Source organism: Artemia sp. Qi Xiang Cuo, chromosome 14, assembly GCF_049724085.1.
Source record: "Artemia sp. Qi Xiang Cuo chromosome 14, ASM4972408v1, whole genome shotgun sequence".
NCBI lineage: Eukaryota > Metazoa > Arthropoda > Branchiopoda > Anostraca > Artemiidae > Artemia > Artemia sp. Qi Xiang Cuo.
Window position 1 is genome coordinate 36,688,758 of NC_142807.1, and position 27,698 is coordinate 36,716,455.

General features: G+C 34.7%; 1 protein-coding gene across 1 annotated transcript in view; it reads right to left on the reverse strand.

Moving 5' to 3' along the window:
• Positions 1-5,903: 5,903 nt before the first annotated feature.
• zda (peptidyl-prolyl cis-trans isomerase zonda) overlaps positions 5,904-27,698 on the reverse strand; it is a 136,174-nt gene continuing 114,379 nt past the window's right edge. Inside the window, exon 8 of the mRNA XM_089099717.1 lies at positions 5,904-6,628. Coding sequence (XP_088955843.1) covers positions 6,551-6,628 — 78 coding nt within the window. The 3' untranslated portion in view covers positions 5,904-6,550. The remainder of the gene's footprint in view (positions 6,629-27,698) is intronic.

Here is a 27,698-nt window from a genome sequence, read left to right on the forward strand (position 1 = left end):
GGGTAAATCCATAAAACTTAGGAGCTAAAATTTAATTTAAAATTAGAACAGAACTTTAATTTTTTTATCTCTTTGAGAAAAAAAACAGAACTGAAGTGGAACCTTTTCATTTTCTTGGAAAAATTAGAAGAGAACTTGAACATTTTGCACTTCATTGAGAAAATTTAGAATTAAAGTGGAACTTTTTATCTTCATGGTGAATATTCACGATCAAAGTATAACTTTTTTCTATCTTTTACGAAAAAATTGGATCAAAACTTTAAATTTTTTCATCTCTGAGAAAAATTGGAACTAAATTTAAGAAATTTTAGAATTAAAGTGAAACTTTTTATCTGCAAGGAAAATAATCACAATCATAGTATAACTTCTCCTATCTTCTACGGAAAAATTTAGAACTGAACTGTAAATTTTTTATGTCTTTGAGAAATTAAGAAATGTAGTGGAAGCCTTTTTTCATTTTCATTGGTAAATTTCAGAATTGAGCTAGCTCTTTCTCTTCGTTATAAAAATTCCGAAGAGCACTTGAACATTTTGCACTTCTTCGAGAAAACTCAGAATTAAAGTGGAGCTCCTTATCTTCATGGCAAATGTTCACGATCAAAGTATAGCTTTTTTCTATCTTTTACGAAAAATTTGTAACAGAACTTAAAATTTTGTATGTCTTTAAGAAATTAAGAATTGAAATAGAAGCTTTTTTTCAATTTCAGTTGTAAAATTCAGATATGATCTAACTTTTTTCTCTTCTTTAAGGGAATTCAGAAGAGAACTTGAACATTGTTGCACTTCTTTGAGAAAACTCAGAATTAAAGTGGAACTCTTTATCTTCATGGCGAATATACACAATAACAGTATAACTTTTTCCTATCTTCTATGAAAAATTTGGAACAGAACTTTAAATTTTTTCATCTCTTTGAGAAGAATCAGAACTGAATTAAAAAAAAAATAGAATTAAAGTGACACTTTTTATTTTCATGGAAAATAATCACAATCATAGTATAACTTTTCCTATCTTCTACGGAAAAATTTAGAACAGAACTTTAAATTTTTTATGTCTTTCAGAAATTAAGAACTAAAGTGGAAGATTTTTTCATTTTCATTGGTAAAATTCAGAATTGAGCTAACTTTTTTCTCTTCTTTAAGAAAATTCAGATGAGAACTTGAACATTTTACACTTCGTCGAGAAAACTCAGAATTAAAGTGGAGCTCCTTATCTTCATGGCGAATATTCAAGATCATAGTATAACGTTTTCTAACTTCTATTAAATATTGTAAACAGAAGTTTAAATTTTTCACTGCTTTCAGAAAAAACGGAACTGAACTTAAGAAAATTTAGAATTAAAACGATACTTTTGATCTTCATGGAAAATAATTAAAATCATATTATAACTTTTCACATATTCTATGGAAAAATTTAAAACAGAACTTTAAATTTTGTATGTCTTTGACAAATTAAGAACTGAAATGGAAGCTTTTTTCATTTTCATTGGTAAAATTCAGAATTGAGCTAACTTTTTTTCTCTTCTTTAAGGAAATTCAGAAGAGCACTTAAACATTTGGCACTTCTTCGAGAAAACTCAGAATTAAAGTGAAACTTTCTATCTTCATGGAAAATAGTCACAATCATAGTATAACTTTTCCTTTCTTCTACGGAAAAATTTGGAACAGAACTTTAAATTTTTTCATCTCTTTGAGAAAAATCGGAACTGAATTTAAGAAAATTTAGAATTAAAGTGAAACTTTTTATCTTCATGGAAAATAATCACAATCATAGTATAACTTTTCCTATCTTCTACGGACAAATTTAGAGCTGAACTTTAAAATTTTTTATGTCTTTGAGAAATTAAGAACTGAAATGGAAGCTTTTTTCATTTTCATTGGTAAAATTCAGAATTGAGCTAACTTTTTTTCTCTTCTTTAAGGAAATTCGGAAGAGCACTTAAACATTTTGCATTTCTTAGAGAAAACTCAGAATTAAAGTGAAACTTTCTATCTTCATGGAAAATAGTCACAATCATAGTATAACTTTTCCTATCTTCTACGGAAAAATTTGGAACAGAACTTTAAATTTTCTCATCTCTTTGAGAAAAATCGGAACTGAATTTAAGAAAATTTAGAATTAACGTGAAACTTTTTATCTTCAAGGAAAATAATCACAATCATAGTATAACTTTTCGTATCTTCTACGGAAAAATTAGAACTGAACTTTAAATTTTTTATGTCTTTGAGAAATTAAGAACTGAAATGGAAGCTTTTTTCATTTTCAATTGGTAAAATTCAGAATTGAGCTAACTTTTTTTCTCTTCTTTAAGAAAATTCAGAAGAGCACTTGAACATTTTGCACTTCTTCGAAAAAACTCAGAATTAAAGTGGAGCTCCTTATCTTCATGGCAAATATTCACGATCAAAGTATAACTTTTTCTATCTTCTATGAAAAATTTGGAACAGAAATTTAAATTTTTTCATCTCTTTGAGAAAAATCGGAACTGAATTTAAGAAAATTTAGAATTAAAGGTGAAATTTTTTATCTTCATGGAAAATAATAAAAATCATCATCTCTTTGAGAAAAATCGGAACTGAAAAGTAAAGTTGTGGGTGAAAAAGATGAGTACTTCAACTTGTAAAATGGGTTTAGGAAGGACATTACGTAAAGAACTTGTCCTGAAAAGATGCAAAAAAGCCTTTTGAAAAGTATTGCTTGGTGTTGGGTATGCAAAAAGCCGTCCAGTAAAGTTGTGTGTGAAAAGGATGAGTACTCCAACTTGTAAAAAGGATTTAGGAGGGATATTAAGTAAAGAAATTGTTCTGAAAAGATATAATAAAGCCTTTTGAAGAGTATTGCTTGATGTTGGGGTATTCAAAAGTCGTAAAGTAAAGTTGTGGTGAAAAGGATGAGTACTCCAAGTTGTAAAATTGGTTTAGGAAGGACATTACGTAATGAACTTTCTCTGAAAAGATATAATAAAGCCTTTAAAAGTATTGCTTGGTGTTGGCGTATTCAAAGAGCCATAAAGTAAAGTTTTGGGTGAAAAGGATGAGTACTTCAAGTTGTATAATTGGTTTAAGAATGACATTACGTAAAGAACTTGTTCTGAAAAGATATAATAAAGCCTTTGAAAAATATTGCTTGGTGTTGGGGTATGCAAAAAGCCGCAAAGTTGTGGGTGAAAAGGATGAGTACTTCAAGTTGTAAAATTGGTTTAGGAATGACATTACGTAAAGAACTTGTTCTGAAAAGATATAATAGAGCCTTTTTGAAAAGTAATGCTTGATGTTGGGGTGTTCAAAAAGTCATACAGTAAAGTTGTGGTGAAAAGGATGAGTACTTCAAGTAGTAAAATTGGTTTAGGAAAGGACATTACGTAAAGAACTTGTTCTGAAAAGATATAATATAACCTTCGAAAAGTATTGCTTGGTGTTGGGGTGTCCAAAAAGTTGTAAAGTAAAGTTGTGGGTGAAAAGGATGAGTACTTCAACTTGTAAAATGGGTTTAAAAGAGATATTAAGAAAGGAACTTGTTCTGAAACGATGTAAAAAAGCCTTTGAAAAGTATTGCTTGGTGTTGGGGTATTCAAAAAGTCGTAAAGAAAAGTTGTGGGTGAAAAAGATGAGTACTTCAACTTGTAAAATTGGTTTAGGAAGGTTATTACGGAAAGAACTTGTTCTGAAAAGATAAAATAAAGCCCTTTGAAAAGTATTGCTTGATGTTGGGGTGTGCATAAAAGTCGTAAAGTAAAGTTGTGGTGAAAAGGATGAATACTTCAACTTGTGAAATGGGTTTAAGAGGGACATTAAGAAAGGAACATGTTCTGAAAAGATATAAAAAAGCCTTTTGAAAAGTATTGCTTGGTGTTGGGGTATTCAGAAAGTCGTAAAGTAAACTTGTATGTGAAAAGGATGAGTACTTCAAGTTGTAAAATTGGTTTAGGAAGGGAATTACGTAAAGAACTTGTTCTGAAAAGATATAATAAAGCCTTTTGAAATGTGGGGGCCCTTCTGTGTCTCAAGTGTACAAAAATTATTAAAAAAAGGGGGGCGGGGGCTCTTTGGGGGCGCCAGGGGCCCTTTGGGGTCGCCAGGGGCCCTTTGGGGGCACCGGGGGACCTTTGGGGGCGCCGGGGGGCCCTTTGGGGTTGGGGTAGGGGGGGCTTTGGGGTTGGGGTAGGGGACCTCACAACATTGTTCAAATGGAACTTGTGTATTATAACGACCACAGAGTTTCACCCCAAATCATCTTCTAAAATGTCTCAAACTGTTTCGCCTAAATGATCTTCTAAAATGTCTCAAATGGTTTCACCCAAGTAATCCCCTAAAATGTCTCAAACGGTTTCGCCCAAATAATCCCTAAACGTAATTTCTGCGTGTTCCTTTTGTTTTGGCATCCCTGCGCTGTCACATTTGAAATTCCCATTAAATCATTTCCCGCGTTATTCCCTTCATCTCATAGGTGTTCCTAGCTACACTATTATGGTTCCGATAGAATATTAATTTATCTCTGTCACTAAAGATCAAAGAAACTATATTTAAAAAAAATATTAATTTATCTCTGTCACTAAAGACCATTTATCCCTCAGACCTAAAGATAAAAGAAGCCATATTTAAAAATAGAATATCAATTAATCTTTGTCACCTAAGACCTGATATCTCTCAGACCTAAAGATCAAAGAAGCCATAATGTTTCTTAATTCCCCTTTCGTGGATCAATAATTCCCCGCCAATTATGTAAATCAATTTCTCTAAAATCTAGTTCCCCTCTTGTCCTAGTCGATTATGCAATCAATTTCTCAGGAATCCATTTCCCCTCTTGTCCTAGTCGATTATGTAATCAATTTCTCAGAAATCCAGTTTCCCTCAAGTCGATCAATACATTGTCTCGTCAATGCGCATGTGCAAACTTCGCCCCAGAGTCATTACACCTAGAAACAACAAAGAAATCGACCTTGAAAAAGGGGACATTGACCCCATTAGACTCAATCAATAATCCTTGAATAAAGCATAACCCGTCGGCGTTAGACTCAATTATAGATGGCAGCAGTGGTATAAGGCCAAATATTCGCCAGGTATCTGGATAGACTGCAGTCGTCCCAAATACTGGTGTTGTAAATCTTGTCCATTTATCCACAAAACGTCGTGTCTCAAAAGAGCTGAGAAGCTAATAATATTTCCAATTTTTCTGAAAAGATTATTAGAAACCCATGACTTTCATGGAAAAATTTACTACATTAACAAAAAAGTCCACCCGGTCATCTCACATGCCTCCCGAATCATGGGAACAACATTTCTCGAGAGTTTTCAAATTCTGACCCACTGATAGAAAATCCTTTCAAAGTCACACTTGAACAGATACTTTCGAAAGAGGTCAAATCAACGGTCACCGTATCCCTTTCTGACGTCTATAAAATAATCCGTAAAATCAAGGAGCCTCTCTCAAGAGGTATAGATCACGTTTGCGCTTAACACCTCCTATATGGGGCCCCTTCATTTCTTTCCTACCTTGCTCGACTTTTCCAAATGGTGTTCAAAAAAGAAATAGCTCCTCCTTCATTTTCAACTGGCCGTCTTACTCCTTCATGCACTGACAAAAAATACATGCCGCGTGTTTTGATTTTCCTTGCCGCCAAGGTGAGTGATCTTTTCACACTTCTTCTACGGAATATTCAATAAAAATAATGTTTTATGATATTATTCATGATGTTGCCATTAAAATATAATCACAATAAGAACTAATAATGATAAGAGGGTAGTAAGTATTGTGATAATTAAAAATAGCAAACAAAATGAAAGAGCTAATGATTTAAAAATGATTAAGAATAAAAAAAAGGATTTCATCTTCATGCCACTTTTTCTCCTGCTTTTCTAAGCTAGATTACGTACTTTGTTGTTATTTTAGACGGGAACAAAGCACATTCTAACATTAAATTTATTGCAATCTTCGGCATAACAACAAAACAATCGACTAGCAAAAAAAGTACAAAAGACAATCACCAAACGTTGGAATACCCAAAGGAAGTATATACAGTGGGGAGCACCTATTTAGATTCAAGAAAATCCTTTTGTTTCCCGTAGAAATTTTTTACGCTGAATCCAAACAGGTAATTGCAATTCCCTAATCGCCAATAATTTCTGTGAATAGCTTTTTGGGGCATTTTTTTGTGGAATAAAAGCGTTTTGGATTTTAAAATTTTCTAATGAGGTTTTTAATGTACAATTTAAGACTGTACTTGGAGTTTTTTAGGGTCTTAGTTTTTATAATTATTTTTCATTTTTTTTTTTTGCTGAATTTTTGCTATTTGCAAAAAGAACTAAAATAAATGATTATGCAAAGGATACGAGCATCACAGAATAAAATAGTGTTGGATAAACTTGATGTAACAATATAATACTCTTGTTTTTAAATCCAAAACATCAAATTTTCAAAAACAAAATTATTAAGCAAAAACTAACTGAGATAAAAGAAAGTCTAATCACATTCTAAATCAGGTAAAAATGTATTCAAAACCCCTAATTTTAGTTATTGAAAAACAAAAATTTCCAGTAAAAATATCTACAGCAACTATGCAAAACGGTATTTGTAGGCCAAGTAGCTAGCACCAAAAGCGAAAATACTGCCTGCAATCAATGTCCATGGCACCTGAAAAATATATTTTAATCAGGCTTAAAAATGTATATAAGTACTAAAATATTTTATGCTATAGCTAGGTAATGCAAAAAGTTCCATGCATATAAATTTCAGCTGCTTAATGTCACCAAACATTTCTCGAAACAAACATATAACACACCTAAGGTAGAAATTGCATTTTTTGATGTGTAACAAAACAGAGAGACTAAAAAAAGAAGCGAAATCTCGCAGGTTGTCAAGTGCTGTCATCTACCTTTGCAAGCCATTTCTATTGGTGAATTTTCTTAAGTTTGTTATATAATTTCCTGCGGTTATTTGTGGAACACGGCAGAGGACTATTGTAATGTGTTCATCCTAGATCTCATGTTTCTTTTTGCTCCTTTCTTAGTAGATATTTGGAAGGTGGCTCACGGCAAGAAAATCAACTCTTGAACTATGAGAGGTGATCAACAATCCTTAAAGAGCTGACAACCTTTTGAAAATTTTCAGGAGCTGAAAACTTTTTTGTTGGTATAAATTTGAAAGGAGAAAATTGGGCAATGGCTTTATGCAAAGAGTGAACTTAGTCCAGGTTCGGTGCAAAAACGAAAGAAGTCATGAATCGGTGCAAAAACAAGCTGAAGGCACTAGGTGACCCCTTAAGCCCCAAATGCCCTCCATTTTCAACTTTTAACAGAAAATAGGCATGTTATCCCTTATTTATATCTAAGACAAGAATTTATACCCCCCCCCTTCCCACCCCATCCAATTCATTTGAAAAAAAAAATCGGATATTGAATATATGGAGAAATAAACATAGTGCAGGTTCGGTGCAAAAGCGAATGCAGTCATGAATCGGTGTAAAAACAAGCTGGAAACACTGATTGAGCCCGTGACCCCCAAACTTCCCCCTTCAACTTTTTTAATAGAAAGATAGGCATACTGCACCCCATTAAATCAGAATAGGACAAGGATTCTTAATTCATAGTACTGGAGAACCAGCCTCTACTACATAAACCTCTCCCCTCCCCCTTGCTCCTTCCAACACCAAATATTTGGCAAATTGGTAGGAATGTTGTACCTTGTATTTTCAATCAACATTCTTAAAGACACAAATTAGATATGTGGCCCTCCCTCGCCAACCTTTACATTTTTTCCTTTTGCAAAAAAGCATGTATCTTATGCCTTGTTTGAAGCGGAACTATCAAGGCTTTTCAACTGGTATGATTGGATAACAAAAGGGTGAACAGCCCTTCAAAGTCAATCCACCCCTTTTACTGCAGATTTTTACACAATAGATAGGGATTTTGCACCTTGTATGAGCCGTGATTCATGCAAGGATTTTCAATTTACATGGTTGGAGGATAAGGTAACCCAGAATCCCATCAAGCAACCCCTCCCCTGGGGCGCCCACAGCTTTTTAGTAGAAAGATTGAACCGTTGCATCTTGTTTGAACCAGAATCATAAAAAAATGTTCAGTTTGTATGATTGGGAACATAAGGGGAGTCTTTTGACCGCTCCGCCTCCCTACCCCAATTCCATGCCAAATTTTGCAGATAGACAGTCATGCTGAACCTTGTTAGAAGCAGAATCACACAAGAATTTCACTTTTATATTATTACATGTATAATGTGGGCTGACGGCCTCCTTAAGATTTCCCTTTTCCAGCCCCCCCCCCCTACAGCGCCATCTATGAAATTAGTATAATAAGTTCGACCATTCATAATAGAGATTTGAAAAAATTATGACATCATAAATAACCGAGTTATTTTTTTCTTTTTTTTCTTTTACAAAATTATGGTTAAGCACTATATATATAAGAAGCCAAAAATCTATGCTTTTAGAGGACGCAAATTTAGTGTTGGCTTCGTGATTTACAGTGGCTTTACCAGTCTTTTTTTTTTTTTTTTTTTGTCAAGTAAGTATATAAGTACACCAAGTAAGTATTCATTGGCTGTGCATGCATCAATAAACGAAGAAAAAAACCTAGCTTTATTTGCTTTATCATTACAAAGCTAAGCCCTGCAAGGTCATTCCTAAGGTTTGATAGAAAAACGAGACTTAGACGCAAAATTTTTATTTTTATTTTCTAACAAATATTAAGTATGCTAATTCTTTTTCTCCAGTTATTGATGTGTGCACAGTAACTAAAAGCTGTCTAGTTATTTGCCAAGCAAGGAAAAAGAACTTGTGAAACGAGTGTAAGCTATGGTATCAATCCTAAATTTTCATCCTAGAATAAAACCTTCAAAATTATAAATTCATACAACAAGAGACGACTAATATATTGAGACACAAAAAGGGGTCACGAATCAACAGCTTATAAGTAAGTTTAAACGATTTTTCAAAACTACGCGGACGGCGCAACAACAATAGTGTGATGTATTAATCCATAGTAATATCGACCCTTTTTCTTTTAAAAGAATACAAAAGTAATTCGTCGAATGTTCAAATTTGTCAAATCGGAATAGCTGGATTGAATTTTGTTTATCAATGAAACTTCGCATATTACTTTAAGGCCATGAAAGATCTCCATTTTGTTTAAGTTCACTAACGAGACTAAGATCGCCAAGACAATAGTTTTCAATCAGTTGTGGGACGCCAAATACATCCATTAGTCTTGCCACAAAAGTCAATAAAAATTATTGGTATACTCACCATTGCCGTTAAACCATTTTCAACATAGAATTAAGAAAGCCGTTGACCAAAAATATATACCAAACACTAGCCTCTTTTGAGTGTAGATTTTCTATGCATAACGTGATGAATTTCGTGACTTAAAATTTGACAAATTTAAATATTGATGTTATAGATGGGCCCAGAATAAGTAAGGAATAATTGAAAATTAAAAAACAATATATCGCCAACACCAATGATGGTTATTCAGCGATGTTCTTGACCGATAACATTATAACACATGACAGCATATAACACTATTATATTTTTAAGAAGAAAACACAGCGCTAAAAATACATTGCCATTTTCATTATTCTTGAAATCTTGGCGTCCCATACTCATCTCTTTATGCAAGCCAAGTTACCCTGCACATTCACATATAAATATTATTTAAAACTCTAGTTTATATTCAAATCATATTTTTCTACAAGACAAAAACAGAAATAGATAGTTCTAGAAAGGTTATTCGACAAACAAGCACAAGGGTGGCATTATTATTAAACACTTGTAGAGCATGTTTACAACTCCTGAATTATCCTAAATTTGTATTGATACATAGGATTCATTAATAAATAAATTTAAAAAAGTATCAAGTATTAGCTATTTGGGTATGAATCCTATGTATCAATACTTCAAAGACGTCAAAAATGAATTTGGTCTATTTCAAAGTGATTTTTCAATAGGCTCTTCCGATGCATTATAGTGGGTTTGTAAACAATTATTTATTCAAATTAATAAAATACAAAAGATGAAATAGAGATAAAGAACAGGATTACACTACGATAGAAACAAATAAAATAGACGCGGTTATAGAAGAAGACATTCAACCCACAAAATTCTCTTTAATGATTTTCATTTTCAGATGATTCTCATTTTCGTATTCTTATACCCCCTTTTTAATGTCTCATTCTTTCCTATGGAAGCTTCCCCTATTCATGTCTGGCGTCTACGATCTAAGATGTACAGTTATATTACACATGCTAAGATAATAATTGTCCTGTCTTTATAGTTTTTCATAATAAGGGTGCTGAACCGCAATTAGGAGCAGGAAAAGAACCGTGTGTGTACAAGACTTTTTCAGCGTTTTATTCCTCCTTTTTTTAAACGTCTATTTCCACAGTTACTCTTCTTGGTATAGTTTACGGTAATCGATCAAAATAGTAAGGGATTTGTACACCACAGACTAAGAGTCGCCTGGTCGCACGCTTGTCTTGTGTATTATTCATTTCATAGTGCTCTGCGTCTCTATTCATAAAAAAATTTACTGCGTACAACTCCATTAAATTAGAGCTTATTAATAGGAAGTTCAGAAAGGAAATCAAATCCTGTCTGGCCGGGATTAGAACGTCTTTTATGTTTTTATTTTATATGCTTTGGGTTTTTCATTTCGGAAACTTTGGCTATAAAGGATTAGGTCAGCCAAATCTCCTGTTGAATTGTTTTTCTTTCTCTTGCTTAGGAACAAGAAAAGGGAACGGGGAAATTGGTGGTATGCCAGAAGTGAATACTCGAAGGCCATCATCTGCAACCGAAGAGCATTAGATTTTCTGGATTCTGAAAATGAATTTGTTTCAGTAAGCAGCTAGATAGTACAACTTGGAATGTTTGTTACGTTTATGCATTTGGAGAGCCAAAGTCTTGAGCTACCGATTTTAGCGAGTAAAGCGAGCTGGAGAAGATTAGAAAAAGTGAATTAAATACATATATATATATATATATATATATATATATATATATATATATATATATATATATATATATATATATATATATATATATATATATATATATATATATATATATATATATATATATATATATATATATATATATATATATATGTGTGTGTGTATTTGCTGACTCTAGGTGGGAGCATATAGCAAGCTAAGTCTGCAAATTTCAGCAGCAGTCAGCGCACATCAATGGAGTGAAGGGGTGTAAACATCGCTAAACTCCACGCCAAGCAAGGTGATGGCTAACGCGCTGCGCACCTTGAGGAAATTACAGTCTAGCAAGCGACACAGTATTCACACTGAATTCTGATCAATGGATAATTCTTCAGGGTTTCGTCTGATTTGGTGAGCGTTTTCGGGTAAAAAAAAACCTCTTCATAGCTAGGGTTGCCTCACCGTAGCAGTAAAATATTTATAAGCATCAATATATAATGAGCCAGAGGTAATAGGCTTGAGATTGTATGTGCAGGATTTCGACTCTTGTTGATAGAAGAGCATCGGAATGTGCTGAAAACCATGTTGTGACTAAGACGGTCACAGAATTGCACATAACGTGCATTCAACAGGAGGTCCCAGAGACTTCTTTCTGTCCGGTTCTAAGCCGGCTTAAGCGCTTCTATGTAGACTTGAGAAGATGTGTTAGTCCCCGCCCTGCACTGGTTCTGAGACACTGACTTCAAGGCCAAAATAATTTCATTGATTTAAAGAATATGAAAATTACAACTTGGAATGTTACAACGTTAAAAAATAACTACTATGTCAATATTTTGACTGGCGAATTCAGACACTTTGAACTGTACTTATAAGGAGTTTCAGACACTCATATTCCAGGGGTAGAAAACATGAAATTAGGAGATATAAAATTTATTTACTCATGCAGGAAGGATGGGGTATATAGACAGGGAGTAGGGCTAATGATGAATAAGGAAGCTGCCAAGTCTTGTTTAGGTTGAGAAGGTATTAAATAATAGAATGCTAGTCACTCATTTTATGACTTGAAAGTGCAGAGTATCAGCTATAGTCGTAAATGCCCCTGTATAATCGACTAACGGAGATACTAGTGACTCAAATTAATTTTACTTTAAGCTGCAGGAACAAATAGACAAGGTCCCAGTTAAAAATACTGTGTTTTTTTTAGGATATTTTAACACCCAGGTCGGTAGAGATAGGAATAAATGGTATCCTAGCCTAGGTAAATTTGGTGTAGGAAAAGAAAACAGTAATGACTACAGACTGCTGCAATTTTGTAGGTAAAACAACCTAGTAATAATCAATACAACATTAGGTCATAAAATGCCAGATAACTTAACATGATATTCACATGGTGATTAGACAGCGATAATTTCGGAGATCACACTACCTTTCCATGACGATAAAATAAAACTTCAAAATAGGGATAAAATCCTTTTTAATAGACAGTGTATTGAAATTCACAAAAAATACCAGATATTTCGGTCACATATACAGTGACCGTCATCAGTAGTAAAACTAAACTAAAACAATTTAAAACAAAAGCTTATATAGGAAATCAAATAAAACTACAGATTGTTTAATTGTCTAATTCTTTTTAAAGCAAAGGCGAAACCTAGCCTCTTTGACCTTCTTGGATTCGGTTCATTAGAGTTCAATGATATAAAATTTGGACAAAGGTCAACTACACTGGGTGAATTGAACTTTACTGTGTCAGATTTTAATAAATTATCATAGATAGATTCAGCCCAAATTCACCTGTATCCCGATTCGAAGCAATATTCTTGAATAAGATTTTCTTTATTTCAAGAGTTTCACGAAAATTTTGCTTTAGACCCAGATCCCTAGAAATCAAAGAGACTTTCTCGACCAAAATAAAATGGTCTGGAAAATTGAAAATATCAAGGAGGCACACTTGTGCCTCTATAAAGAGGCGACCCACCACAATGTTAAGCGATTTCAGGTCCTCGAGGTCGCAGAGAGACGGCGGTAATCGCATATTGTAGCCCAAGCTCAAACTAAGAAACTTGCAAAATTTCATCCTCCTTTGACTTTATCTTCATGGGGTAAACTGGGCCGGAAGTTTCGACCCTCCCACCACAGCCCCCCGTTAGAGTTGTCCGATTGTGCTTAAAGTTAGAGGGTAAGCTTTCCTAGGGCCCGGGAGCTTATCCTTGAAATTTCATCTCAATCCGATCACTCCTTCCCTGTTTTCAAAAAACCAAATATAGCCACTTAAAATTCATTTCTTTTTTTTCTTAGCCACGCCTACAGGCCACAGTTGGCAACGGATCCGGGTGAATGAGGACTCATTCGAAGCAGAATTTGACCTGTTAGAGCCTTTTGATATTTTCAGACCGAAAAAATTATCCCCCGAATTTATATTTACGAAAAACCTCGTTTTCCTATAATAACCCATGTTAATTTTTCTCACCACAACCCCCCTTTAACGTTGTCTGATCGGGCTGAAATTTAGAGGATAAGCTTTCCTGGGGCCTGGGAGCTTATCCTCGAAATTTCAGCTCAATCTGATCACTCCTTCCCTGTTTTCCAAAAACCAAATATCAAGTTTCGTGGGAATTTGCTTGCGTCGAAAATAGCTTCCATTTACTAAAAAACAATTACAATTGTGTCTGTTTAGTCCAGCGATTGATACACCAGACTGTCAGGCGGAAAACCCGGGTTCGATTCACCGTCAGAGCAAATTTTTTATATACTGAATTTAAACTTTAAAAAATAAACTCAGTTTTTTTTTTAAATTATTTGAAAAAAATTACGTTTTCTAAAGAGTTAAAGAGGCTGAGTTACAAGGTCGACCCTTAAAACGTACAGGGATTAGGAGGCACAGTTGGGGGGCTATTAAAGAGGCTGAGTCACAAGTTGGAACCTTAAAACGTACAGGGATTAGGAGGTGCAGTTGGGGGGCTGCCACCCCCCAAACCCCCCCTTCTGTATATGATTCTAGCTTGAATTGAAATATTCAAAATATTGCTCGGATACCATGGATATTTTTGCAGTTTACACAAGCTGCAAAGAACGCAGAGGCTGATCTTTGTAAATTGAGAAAAATTTTACGAATGTTTTACCGTGATTACGAAAAATATTCAAAATTAAAGATTAAAATGATCTCGGAAAGAATGGATTTTGTTGAAAAGTCAGCTAGAGATGCTTTCGCAAAACTTCATAATAATATCCAAAAGAAATGTTGCATGTTTAGTGAAAAGCTTCCAAGGTATGGACCGGCAACTGTGGAACAGTTTACAGATGTAATGGGAAATTTTATACATCACTGTGAATATATGGAGGCATAATTGTCCTTTACCTAGTTTCAGCTTCAATTCGATGATCGAGCCCTTATGTACTAACTACATCCAACGACTATGACGTCATTGATCAATATTGTATATAAAAAATTAAGTTTTTTGTAAAAAATAATTAATTTTAAAAAAAATCAAGTACAAATAGCACTAGATCTAGAGATTTTCTTTAAAATGAGCCATTGAACAACTCTCTACGATGTTCCAATGCCAAGCTATCTGTGGAAGAGAAGAAGAAGAAGAAATAAAAAAATATCCTGTTTGTGGAGAATAACGTGGTTAAAGTCAATTTTCTTGATTTTCAAGCCAATATATTTTCTTTGTTATTCAAGCCAAAGGGCGGTAAGTTGCCTTTACAGGGCATTCGGACAAGGCGGTTCTAATGGTGTACTTTTTGTTTTGATCTGACTCTTTTTTAGGAGTTAGGGGTTTTATATTTCTTAACATTGGACGTGATCGTCTCTTACTAGGTTGCTAGCTACTGCTGCAACCCTGATGATTACAAACAGGAAAAAGCCTATGGCTTTTTCTTCTTTGGAGTAGTAAGAGACGAATCTCAAAGAATCAGGCAAGTTCAATGTACGCAATGGTTTGTTCTTCTACTGATCGTCTTTTAACATAATTTTTATCATAAACTTCATTAATCAGACATTTTTATACATCCTACGAAGTCTAGTGGTTGGGATAGCTGACTCTGACACAGTTAAATCGAGTTCGATTCCTGGTATGAAAATATTATTCTAGTTTCAGTTAACAAATTAACCGTTAAATTAGTTAAATTAACCCAAAAATTACTGCATTTTACATAATAATGGATAATTATATAAGAAAACCTAATTGACAAACACCATTTGTGATGAACTATATCGGTCCTTCATGTAATGATGGACTATTCAGTGTAAACAAAACTTCTATTAATGACTACTGCACGAGATGTTCTTGACTGGCACCATTTATGATATATTTATCGATCCCTTATGTAAAAAATCGAAAAATATCTGAAATTTTTAAAATCAGTTTTATTTTTTGTTAGGTTTTTGTTTAATAACAAGCCGACATATTTTCTTTGTTGTTAAGCAAAGAGACACCGGGTTACAGCTGCCGCTGTGACCCGGAAACCGCTACAATCTGGATAGCTTGTAGCTACCCCTGGAACCACCGTATATCAGTTACTATGGGCAAGAGATCGTTCTTTACTGTAAAAATTTTCGTAAAAAAAATTAATTTAAAAAAAATGAAGTGCAAAAGGCGCCAGATCTATAGATTTTCTTTAAAATGAGTTATTGAACAACTCTCTACGATGTTCCAGTGCCAAGCTATCTCTGGAAACAAAAGAAAAAAAATATCCCGTTTGTGGGGAATAACAAGGTTAAATTCAATTTTATTAATTTTCAATCCAATATATTTCCCTTGCTGTTCAAGCCAAATGACAGAAAGTTTCCTATACAGGGGTTTCGGTCAAGGCAGTTCTAATGGTGTACTTTTTGTTTTGATCTGACTGCTTTTATAGTAGCTATGGGTTTTTTTATTTCTTACATTGGACGTGATCGTCTCTTACTAGGTTGCTAGCTACCGCTGCAACCCGGATCGTTCTTAATTATAATTTCGGTTAACATGGGCTAGGTGTCGTTCTTTATTGTTTCTTTATTGTAAATTTTTGCAGTTTACACAAGCTGCAAAGAACGTACAGGCTGATCTTTGTAAATTGAGAAACATTTTACGAATGTTTTACCGGGAATACGAAAAATATTCAAAATTAAAGATTAAAATTATCTCTGAAAGAATAGATTTTGTTGAAAAGTCAGCTAGAGATGCTTTCGCAAAACTTCATAGTAATATCCAAAAGAAATGTTGCATGTTTAATGAAAAGCTTCCAAGGTATGGACCGGCAACTGTGGAACAGTTTACAGATGTAATGTGAAATCTTATACATCACTGTGAATATATGGAGGCATAATTGTCCTTTACTTAGTTTCAGCTTAACTTCGATGATCGAGCCTTTATGTAAAACAATCAAGTAGCTAACTAAGCCCAATGTATGGAATGGTTTGTTATTTCAGTGATCGTCTTTTAATGTAAATTCAAGCCAATATATTTCCCTTGCTTTTCAAGCCAAGGGACAGAAAGTTTACTATACAGGGGTTTCGGACAAGGCGGTTCTAATGGTGTACTTTTTGTTTTGAACTGACTCCTCTGTTAGGAACTATGGGTTTTTATATTTTTAACATTGGACGTGATCGTCTCTTACTAGGTTGCTAGCTACCGCTGCAACCCGGATCAGTCCTTTATGTAAACTTTACTAACCTATACTATAGTTAAGTCGTCTATAAAATTTAGCATAGGTAAGAGGTCGCTCTTTATTATAATCCCTTGCTGTTCAAGCCAAGGGACTGAAAGTTTCCTATACAGGGGTTTCGGACAAGGCGGTTCTAATGGTGTACTTTTTGTTTTGATCTGACTCCTTTGTTAGGAACTATGGGTTTTTATATTTCTTAACATTAGACGTGATCGTCTCTTACTAGGTTGCTAGCTACCGCAATATAATTTCGTGTTTTTCTATTCACGTCATAGCTCTAATATAAAACTATGACGACATTCATTATTTATCTAGCAAGGTTTCAGACAAGACAAGGGGTGGGTTCAAATCTTACCGCTGGTATACGATTAAGTTTGAAAGACTGCAGTGTGAAAAGACATCAAAAATGCAGTTTTTGGTGGAAAAATTTATCCTGTTTTAAAATAATTTATTTTAGTTACTATAGATTTTTAACCCAATTAATTTCCTTTAAAATGAGCTATTGAACAACCCTCTACGATGTTCCAGTGCCAAGCTATCTGTGGAAAAGAAGAAAAAAGAAAAAATATCCCGTTTAGGCAGAATGTTGTAGTAGCTGCCACTTTTCTTGATTTTCAAGCCAATATATTTCCCTTGCTGTTCAAGCCAAGGGACTGAAAGTTTCCTATACAGGGGTTTCGGACAAGGCGGTTCTAATGGTGTACTTTTTGTTTTGATCTGACTCCTTTGTTAGGAACTATGGGTTTTTATATTTCTTAACATTGGACGTGATCGTCTCTTACTAGGTTGCTAGCTACCGCTGCAACCCGGATAACACATAACAATGCAAACAGCTATAACACACAACAATGCTAACAACTGTAGCACAGAGAAATACTAGCAACTATAAAACAATAACAACTATAAATTCTAGAACAGAATATATTCCTTGCTTTCAAAATTCTACATAATATAAGATAATAGCAACTATAAGACATAAAATACTAATAATTATAACACATAAAAATACTAACACCTATAACACACAAAAATGATCAAAACTATTTTTGAATTAAACCCATAGGCCATCTCTGCATGGTTTTGGGTTTGACTTCTTCAGTTTCTGTCTAGTCACTTAGACGAGACTTAATTGATTCAAGACTGTAATAATAGCTACCACAATCTGAGCTTTTGGACACATTATCTCCGTCTGATAAGACGCTTTGACAATCTTCAAGATCATAATCGGACACAAAGGAACAACTCGACTCATCGATAACAGAAGAAGCTCCATTGGTGTTAGTAATTCCTTCAGTTTCATAAGATTGGTTGACATTCTCTGGTTTTGCCAATACTATTTGTGGTTCTTCTAAACTCTGATTTCTTGAATCAGTGCAGAAAATTGGTCCAAATTCCTTGAATATTTCAGAGAAAAATACTAAGCACAAATAAAGTGTTGTAAGCACTAACCCAACAAGTGAAAACTGAGTGACACCATTCATTCCTTGTCGTGAAAATGACAATGAAAAGAAGCTAAGTTGAATCAACACTAATGTGGATATCATCATGTAGATGGCAACGTAATGAACTTTCTTTGTGACTCGAGATTCAGGATATACATGGTAAACATTGTATTTATCAACATAGTATTTTAGTACGATGAAAACGAAACCTGGTATCGTGATAAATGGGGAGGAAAGGCCGTAAAAGATAATGATGCAGAATTTCAACAAAATCCAAGCGTACTGAGTCCCGTAATCAAATTCAAACCCAATTATATATTTAAATACCTCCGAATGCTCAGCTTTTGATTTTGCATAAGCTAAACACCAGATGTAATAAATCCATGTACCAATTCTAAATAAATCCATCACAGTTCCAATGAGAGAAGCAGTAACAATGTAATTGACAAAGAAGGCGCTGTTGTCTGACAAGAAAACACAATTTTTCCATCTTTGGAGAAAATCCGTAGTTTTGTGGAGTGTGTCACCGAATTGAAGTGTGTTGCCGAACACCAACGCATTTATACTTAATAGTCCAAGTGACGGTAGAAGAAGAACCATGAAAAGAAGCCAAACAAACGTCTTGATCATCAAAGCTATGTGTGCTTCTGAGCGGGTCCAATGATTTAAAAATTTGTCTGATAACAATATCAGCGAAGGCAGCAATGCAGCAGCTCCCAGCGAGAAAAGGCTACGGAGGGACTCAGAAAGGATGGGGTCTACCTTTGCTATCTCATTTTTCAGGTGGTCCGTCCATTTATACCCGAGGTATCTAACAACCAAGGGGGGAGTGGAAATGAACATAAAAATAAAAAAAAGAATAATGTGAACTACCATATGACGAAGACGCCGGTTTGTCGAACTCACTCTAATATTTTCCCAGTAAATATTTCTATTAGAAAGAGGGGCGAAACGGACTATCCAGTTGTCTGAGTTAAAAACTATTGATTTACTTTATTTTCTTGGTTCTGTTTTTGATTTTCTATCACAAAGTTTTCAAAATGTATAATCATACTCAACATTTTTCGCATCTCCCAAACGTTCAAGTGTAGCAGAAAACATCCCTTGTGAATTATTCTTAGTTCTCTCTATTTATTTTCTGAGACTTTCTTTGATAACAGGGGCTTTAATTTCTTAATGGGTATTAGCATCAACCTTTGTAGATATATTAAAATAATCGACGATAGACCACAAATAGCCAAATTTGTGGGGCCATAGCTTCATTCGCTCTTTCGTTTGAGTATTATGCTCCTGTACATTTTGAATAGCTTTTTCAACTCGCTTTATTTTCGATTTTAGCTCATAGACTTTTACTTTATTACGTGGTGCTTGAATATTTACAGAAATCTCGGGATAAGCCTCTCTAAAGTGCTGCTGTAATGCTTCTTCATTACATTCATCCACTGGTATATTCGTCACCATTAACTTATTAGCTACTTGCTCTTCCGATTTCCGTAACTTTATATGATTCGAAAGCTTTCGTATTAAAAAAAGGCCAATCGCCGAGAAAATAATAGATAAACCTATTTGTGCACCAATATATTTGTCTTCAATGTTGCTAATTGTCGTCACCGCAAACGGATTTTTAGCTCTGTCATGCCTTTCACCCGAGGAGTTCAGGGGTAATATGACAAGCATACTTATAGCCATATAATAAAACAAATATAGAATCAACATTTTTTCGAATCTGAGATAGTTAATAGCGTCTTCGCCACAACGAGACAATATGTCATTTTCGCTGAGTTTGATAGTAGACCCAATCCAAGAAAAGGATCTGAGCAGCCAGGCAAACCATGTATCTTCCAAGTTACTACTCTCTGAGGGTTTCATACCTTCAGTGTTTGATGCCGTGCTTAGAGTATTTTTCAAGACACACGTATCAGTTTCGTTTTCTGTTTTTCTTTTGTCAGCACATATATAGAAAGATTTGTATATTTTTCTCAACCAGCAAAATAGAAGAATTAAAGCAGTCCACGTTATAAAATTTATAATTGTATTTTCTGGGATTCCCTGGTATCCCCGATCAAATAGGGTCAGTGCACGATTGCTTACCAATGCTCCACATGAATAATCACTGATCATTTCACTATTAAAGGTATGACCAGGTGCTTGTGACGTTCTTGCTATAGTTGAATTGTTTAGAGTATTTTTCATACTAGAAGGGTGTTCTAAAATACTTTTGTTCATGTTTTATACACCTAACATAATCAATTCGTGTTTAGTTCCGTATCAAGTAACAAAAACCTAACAAAAAATAAAACTAGTCTAAAAATTTTCAGGTATTTTTCTAGTTTAGATTAAAAGATTAAAATTGTTGCTCAGATACCCTAAATATTTCTGCAGTTTATAACCTTAGCGATTCTGAACTGAACACTAAAATAAAATAAAAATTGATTTTTTCAATTTTTACATCACTCATTACGTCATATATGGTTATTAGTACACAATCGGAGTTAGATAATCCGTCTTGTCACTTATTACGTCATATATGGTTATTAGTAGACACTCGGTAGAACATTCGTTTTTTATTATAAACTTTATGTAAATAAAAATCAAACATCTTTGAAAAGACTGCAGTATGAAAATATATCAAAAATGCTGTTTTTTTACAAAATTGATTCTACTTTCTAAAATATTTTATTTTTAATTACAAAAGGCACTAGATGTAGCAATTTTCTTTAAAATGAGTTATTATACAGCTCTCTAAGATTTTCCAGTGCCCAGCTAGCTGAGGAGAAAGAAAAAGCGGGAAAAAAAGATGCCGTTTGTGAAGAATATCGTGGTTAAAGTCAATTTTCTTGATTTTCAAGCCAATATATTTTCTTTGTTATTCAGGCCAAAGGACGGTTTTTGGCTAAATAGAAGTTTTGGAAAAGGCGGTTCTAATAGTGTACTTCTTGTTTGGATCAGAATCTTTTTTCAGGAGTTATGGGTTACTTTAATTTTTACTATGGGGCGTGATCGTCTCTCACTAGGTTGCTAGCTACCGCTGCAACACAGATTGCTAGCTACCGCTGCAACCCGGATACCGCTGCAACCCTAATAATTTATGTAACTACCCCTGGAACCACCATGTATCAGTTACTATGGATGAGAGATCGTTCTTTACTGTAAAGTTCTGGAAATTATGATTTTGAGGATGATAAACCCCTCAGGGTAAGGGTTGTAAGTTATGCCCTGGGGGCATATAAGGTTTTTATAGAAAGCGTTTTTGTAGAGACTTCAAGAAGGTCACATTCTATTGGAAATTCATAGGGCTAGTGCCCTTTTTAATGGTCGAAAGTGATTGGAGGGCAGCTAGTCCCCCCCTCTCTCTCGCCCACCTTCCCCCAAACACATACAATAAAAATTTTTAGATAGCCATTTAGTTCAGCGTAGATGGAAGTTTCGGAAATTAGGTCTTTGAGGATGACACTCCCCCCAGAGCCCTCAGGGCTAAGGTTGTAAGTTTTGCTCTGGGGGCAAATAAGGTTTTTTTATAGAAAATCTTGTCTCGTGGGTTTTATAGAAAGTGTTGTCGTAGAAACTTCAAAAAGGACTCATTCGATTGGAAATTGAAAGCGCTAGCGCCCGATTTAATAGTCGAAAATGATTCGAGGGCAACTAACCCCCCTCTCAAGCCTACAATTTCACGAAACACATCCAAAAAAAATTTTGAGATAGACATTTTTTTCAACGTTTTTGAAAGTTCTAGAAAATAGGTCTTTGCCAGCGTTGTCGTAGAAACTTCAAAAACGACTCGTTCAGTTGGGAATTGAGAGGGCTAGTGCCCTTATTATCAGCATTTTGGTACAGCAATTTTGTAGAACTTAGCTGAAGGGTCCAAAAATTATGTTTTTGAGTATGACAACCCCCAAGCTGCTCTCAGGGTTAAGGTTGTAAAATATCCTCCCGGGGCATATAATGTCACATAGAAAGTTTTGTTGTAAAAACTTCAAAAAGGGCTCTTTCGATTGGAAATTGAGAGGGCTATTGCCCTTTTTAATTGTCGAAAGTGATCAGAGGGAGAATCGCCCCCCCCGCCCCAACGTCCATCATTTCCCCAAACATTTCCGATCATTATTTTGATATGGTCGTTTTGTTAAACGTAGCTGATAGGTCTGAAAATTATGTCTTTGAAGATGACAACCCTCCCCCCATAGCCCTCAAGACAAGGGGCGTAAGTTATTCCCTTGGGGCATATAATGTTTATAGAAAGTTTAGTCGTAGAAGCTTCAAAAAGGTCCCATTCGATTTGAAGTTGAGAGGACTAGTGCCGTGTTTATTAATAGAAAGTTATTTGAGGGCAAGACGCGCCAATCATTTACCCAAAAACATCCTATAAAATTAAAAGGGGGCTCATTTGATTTGTAATCAGATGCTCTAGTGCTCTTTTTAAGAGTCAAAGTGATCAGAGAGCAGCTACCCTCTCACCCCTAGACACACGTCATATTGTCGCGAAATGCTTCTAATAGAAATTTTGAGATTCTATTCAAGTCTGAATATCAAACAGTTCTTGGTAACGAACTGTAAGTAAGGAGCGACCCGGCTCAATGGTAACCGAAACTCTAAAAATCGGAATTTTGATACCAATAGATACATCAAAAGAATCAGATTTTAATTCTTATTTCAAATATATAAGTTACATCAAGTTTAATCTTACCCATCAAAAGTCACGCGCCTGAGAAAATTTGGCTGATTTTCGAAAAAAGGGGGAAAGACCCCCTAAAAGTTATAGAACCTTAATGTAAATCACACCATCATATTCAGCGTATCAGAGAACCCTACTGTAGAGGCTTCAAGCTCCTATCTACAAAAACGTGGAATTTTCCATTTTTTGCCAGAAGAAAGATCACAAATGCGTGTTTATTTATATATATATATATATATATATATATATATATTTTTTTTTCCCCAGCGGTGATCGTACCGACCCAGTGGTCCTTGAATATCGTGAGAGGGCTCATTCGAACGAAAATTAAAAGTTCTAGTGCCCTTTTTAAGTGAACAAAAAAATGGAGGGCAACTAAGCACCCTCCCACGCAAATTTTTTTCCCAAAGTAACCCGATCAAAATTTTGAGATAGCCATTTTGTTCAGCATGGTCGAAAATATTATAACTATGTCTTTTAGGATAACTTAATCCCCCAAAGTCCCCAGGGGGAGGGCTGATTCTAATCAAGAATGAGAGAATTTACATCTGTGGCGTTCTTAAGTAGTAATTATGACGTCACGGCGTAATGATTTTATTGACGTCAAGGCGCAATGATATTATTTCATGACGTCATCAGAAACAACAATGTAATTTCGTGTTTTTCTATTCACGTCATAGCTCTAATATAAAGCTACGACATTCATTATTTATCTAGTAGGGTTTCAGACAAGGTAGTTCTAATGATGTACTTTTGATTTGATCTTACTCTATTTTTAGGAGTTTTGTTATATTTCTTAGCATGGGACTGATCGTCTCTTACTAGGTTGCTAGCTACTGCTGCAACCCAAATTCACATATATATTTATTTATGAGAGGCAGCCTGGCCGAGTGGTCCAAGACACTGGTGTTAGCCACCAGTCTCTTCGGAGGTGTGGGTTCAAATCTTACCGCTGGTATACGATTATGTTTGAAAGACTGCAGTGTGAAAAGACATCAAAAATGCAGTTTTGTGTGGAAAAATTTATTCTCTTTTAGAAATAATTTATTTTAGTTACTATAGATTTTTAACCCAATTAATTTCCTTTAAAATGAGCTATTGAACAACCCTCTACGATGTTCCAGTGCCAAGCTATCTGTTGAAAAGAAAAAAAAAGAAAAGAGAAAAAAATATCCCGTTTGGGGAGAATAACGTGGTTAAAGTCAATTTTCTTGATTTTCAAGCCAATATATTTCCCTTGCTGTTCAAGCCAAGGGACAGAAAGTTTCCTATACAGGGGTTTCGGACAAGGCGGTTCTAATGGTGTACTTTTTGTTTTGATCTGACTCCTTTGTTAGGAACTATGGGTTTTTATATTTCTTAACATTGGACGTGATCGTCTCTTACTAGGTTGCTAGCTATCGCTGCAACCCGGAAAAAAACACATTGTGCCCACATCGTTCTTTACTCAGGCAGTGCTAGCGCGCTGCCTATGATAATAAACTGATTGCACACAGGAAAAAGCCTACAGCTTTTTCTTCTTTTAAATAGTAAGAGACGAGTCTCAAATAATCAAGTAGCTAGCTAATTCCAAAGGTATTCAATTTTTGTTATTCCAATGATCTTTTTTTATTGTAACTAGGTTTCAGCCATCTCTACAGCCATGATACTATTGGAAATTACATAATCCCTATTTATGTTTTAGTTAACATGGGCAAGGTGTCGTTCTTTATTGTATCTTCGGAGGTGTGGGTTCAAATCTTACCGCTGGTATACGATTATGTTTGAAAGACTGCAGTGTGAAAAGACATCAAAAATGCAGTTTTTGGTGGAAAAATTTATTCTCTTTTAGAAATAATTTATTTTACTTACTATAGATTTTTAACCCAATTAATTTCCTTTAAAATGAGCTATTGAACAACCCTCTACGATGTTCCAGTGCCAAGCTATCTGTGGAAAAGAAAAAAAAAGAAAAGAGAAAAAAATATCCCGTTTGGGGAGAATAACGTGGTTAAAGTCAATTTTCTTGATTTTCAAGCCAATATATTTCCCTTGCTGTTCAAGCCAAGGGACAGAAAGTTTCCCATACAGGGGTTTCGGACAAGGCGGTTCTAATGGTGTACTTTTGGTTTTGATCTGACTCCTTTGTTAGGAACTATGGGTTTTTATATTTCTTAACATTGGACGTGATCGTCTCTTACTAGGTTGCTAGCTATCGCTGCAACCTGGAAAAAAAAACACATTGTGCCCACATCGTTCTTTACTCAGGCAGTGCTAGCGCGCTGCCTATGATAATAAACTGATTACACACAGGAAAAAGCCTACGGCTTTTTCTTCTTTTAAATAGTAAGAGACGAGTCTCAAATAATCAAGTAGCTAGCTAATTCCAAAGGTATTCAATTTTTGTTATTCCAATGATCGTTTTTTATTGTAACTAGGTTTCAGCCATCTCTACAGCCATGATACTATTGGAAATTACATAATCCCTATTTATGTTTTAGTTAACATGGGCAAGGTGTCGTTCTTTATTGTATAAAAGAAAAAAAGAAAAAAAAAGAAAAAATATCCCGTTTAGGCAGAATGTTGTAGTAGCTGCCACTTTTCTTGATTTTCAAGCCAATATATTTCCCTTGCTGTTCAAGCCAAGGGACAGAAATTTTACTATGCAGGGGTTTTAAACAAGGCGGTTCTAATGGTGTAATTTTTGTTTTGATCTGACTCTTGTTTTAAGAACTATGGGTTTTTATATTCCTTAACATTGGACGTGATCGTCTCTTACTAGGCTGCTAGCTACCACTGCAACCCGGATACTGTAATATTGACCCTTAATATAAATTTAAAATGAACCATTGAACAACTCTCTAAGATGTTCCAGTGCCAAGCTATCTGTTGAATTACTAACCTATACTGTAAATAAGTGGCGTATAAATTTAGTATAGGCAAAAGGTCGTTCTTTATTATAATTTCTAAGAAGTACGCCTCCGTATATTCACTGTGTTGTCGAACATTTTCCATTGCATCTATAAACTGTTCCGCAGTTGCCAATCCATACCTTGGAAGCTGTTCGTTAAACTGACAACATTTCTTTTGGATATTACTATGAAGCTTTGCCAAGGAATTTCTAGCCGACTTTTCAACAGCATCCGCTCTTTCAAAGAGAACTTTAATCTGTAATTTTGAATACTTTTTGTGATCCCGATAAAACATGCGTAAAATGTTTCTCAATTTACAAAGATCAGCCTGCATTTTTGCCATCTTCTTGTATTTCTGAATGTAATTTTTCCATTTGTCCTTATGCGTTCTTCGGTACAACCTCGCAGAGAATTTAATTTTTTCATTATAGATTTTGTCACCCCAGTAACGCTCCTTTATCTTTTGTTTGGCTGTCTCAATTTTTGCATGTCTATAATCTTCATCATTGTGATAACACATCTTGCTGTTTTGTTTTGCTCTCTCAATTATTACTTCTCGATACGCCTGGTCGGTTGAATACCTTTGTTTTGCTCTCTCAATTATTACTTCTCGATACGCCTGGTCGGTTGAATACCTTTGTTTTGCTCTCTCAATGTTTACTTCTCGATGCACCTGGTCGGTTGAATACCTTTGTTTTGCTCTCTCAATTATTACTTCTCGATACGCCTGGTCGGTTGAATACCTTTGTTTTTCTCTCTCAATTTTTACTTCTCTATGCGCCTGGTCGGTTGAATACCTTTGCTTTTCTCTTTTCAAGATACTATCTCTGTTGTTTGTGTAGTACTGTTTTTTCAATTTGCGTGCAGCTTGCTTGATTGAAACCATTATGTAATTATGAATGTGAACATTTACAGTTCTGAGGCTTCTTATATAGTAATTATGACGTCACAGCGTAATGATTTTATTGACGTCAAGGCGCAATGATATTATTTCATGACGTCATCAGAAACAACAATATAATTTCGTATTTTTTTATTCACTTCATAGCTCTAATATAAAGCTACGACATTCATTATTTATCTAGTAGGGTTTCAGACAAGGTAGTTCTAATGATGTACTTTTGTTTTGATCTTACTCTATTTTTAGAACTTTTGTTATATTTCTTAGCATTGGACTGATCGTCTCTTACTAGATTGCTAGCTACTGCTGCAACACAAATTCACATATATATTTATTTATGAGAGGCAGCCTGGCCGAGTGGTCCAAGGCACTGGTGTTAGCCACCAATCTCTTCGGAGGCGTGGGTTCAAATCTTACCGCTGGTATACGAATATGTTTGAAAGACTGCAGTGTGAAAAGACATCGAAAATGCAGTTTTTGGTGGAAAAATTTATTCTCTTTTAGAAATAATTTATTTTAGTTACAAAAGGTTTTTAACCCAATTAATTTCCTTTAAAATGAGCTATTGAACAACTATCTAAGATGTTCCAGTGCCAAGCTATCTGTGGAAAAGAAAAAGAAAAAAAGAATAAAAAAATATCCCGTTTGGGGAGAATAACGTGGTTAAAGTCACTTTTCTTGATTTTCAAGCCAATATATTTCCCTTGCTGTTCAAGCCAAGGGACAGAAAGTTTCCTATACAGGGGTTTCGGACAAGGTGGTTTTAATGGTGTACTTTTTGTTTTGATCTGATTTCTTTGTTAGGAACTATGGGTTTTTATATTTCTTAACATTGGACGTGATCGTCTCTTACTAGGTTGCTAGCTACCGCTGCAACCCGGACTATAAATCACGTTATAGTAAAACTTATGATGACGTCAGTTACAACTGGAGTTTGTTCTATGCTATATTATTACAAACAGGAAAAAGCCTACGGCTTTTTTTTTCTATGAAACTGTAAGAGATGAACCGCAAACAATCAGGTAGCTAACTAAGTCCAGTCTTTGCAATGGTTTTTTTATTCCAATGATCGACTTTTAATGTTGTTTAAAATCAAATTTAGCCTTGTATGACGTCATATATACCATATCCCTTTTTTCCCTGTTGCATCAGGTACTATTAGATAGACTTCGGTTCTTACTGTAACTCTCAAAGAATCAGGCAGCTA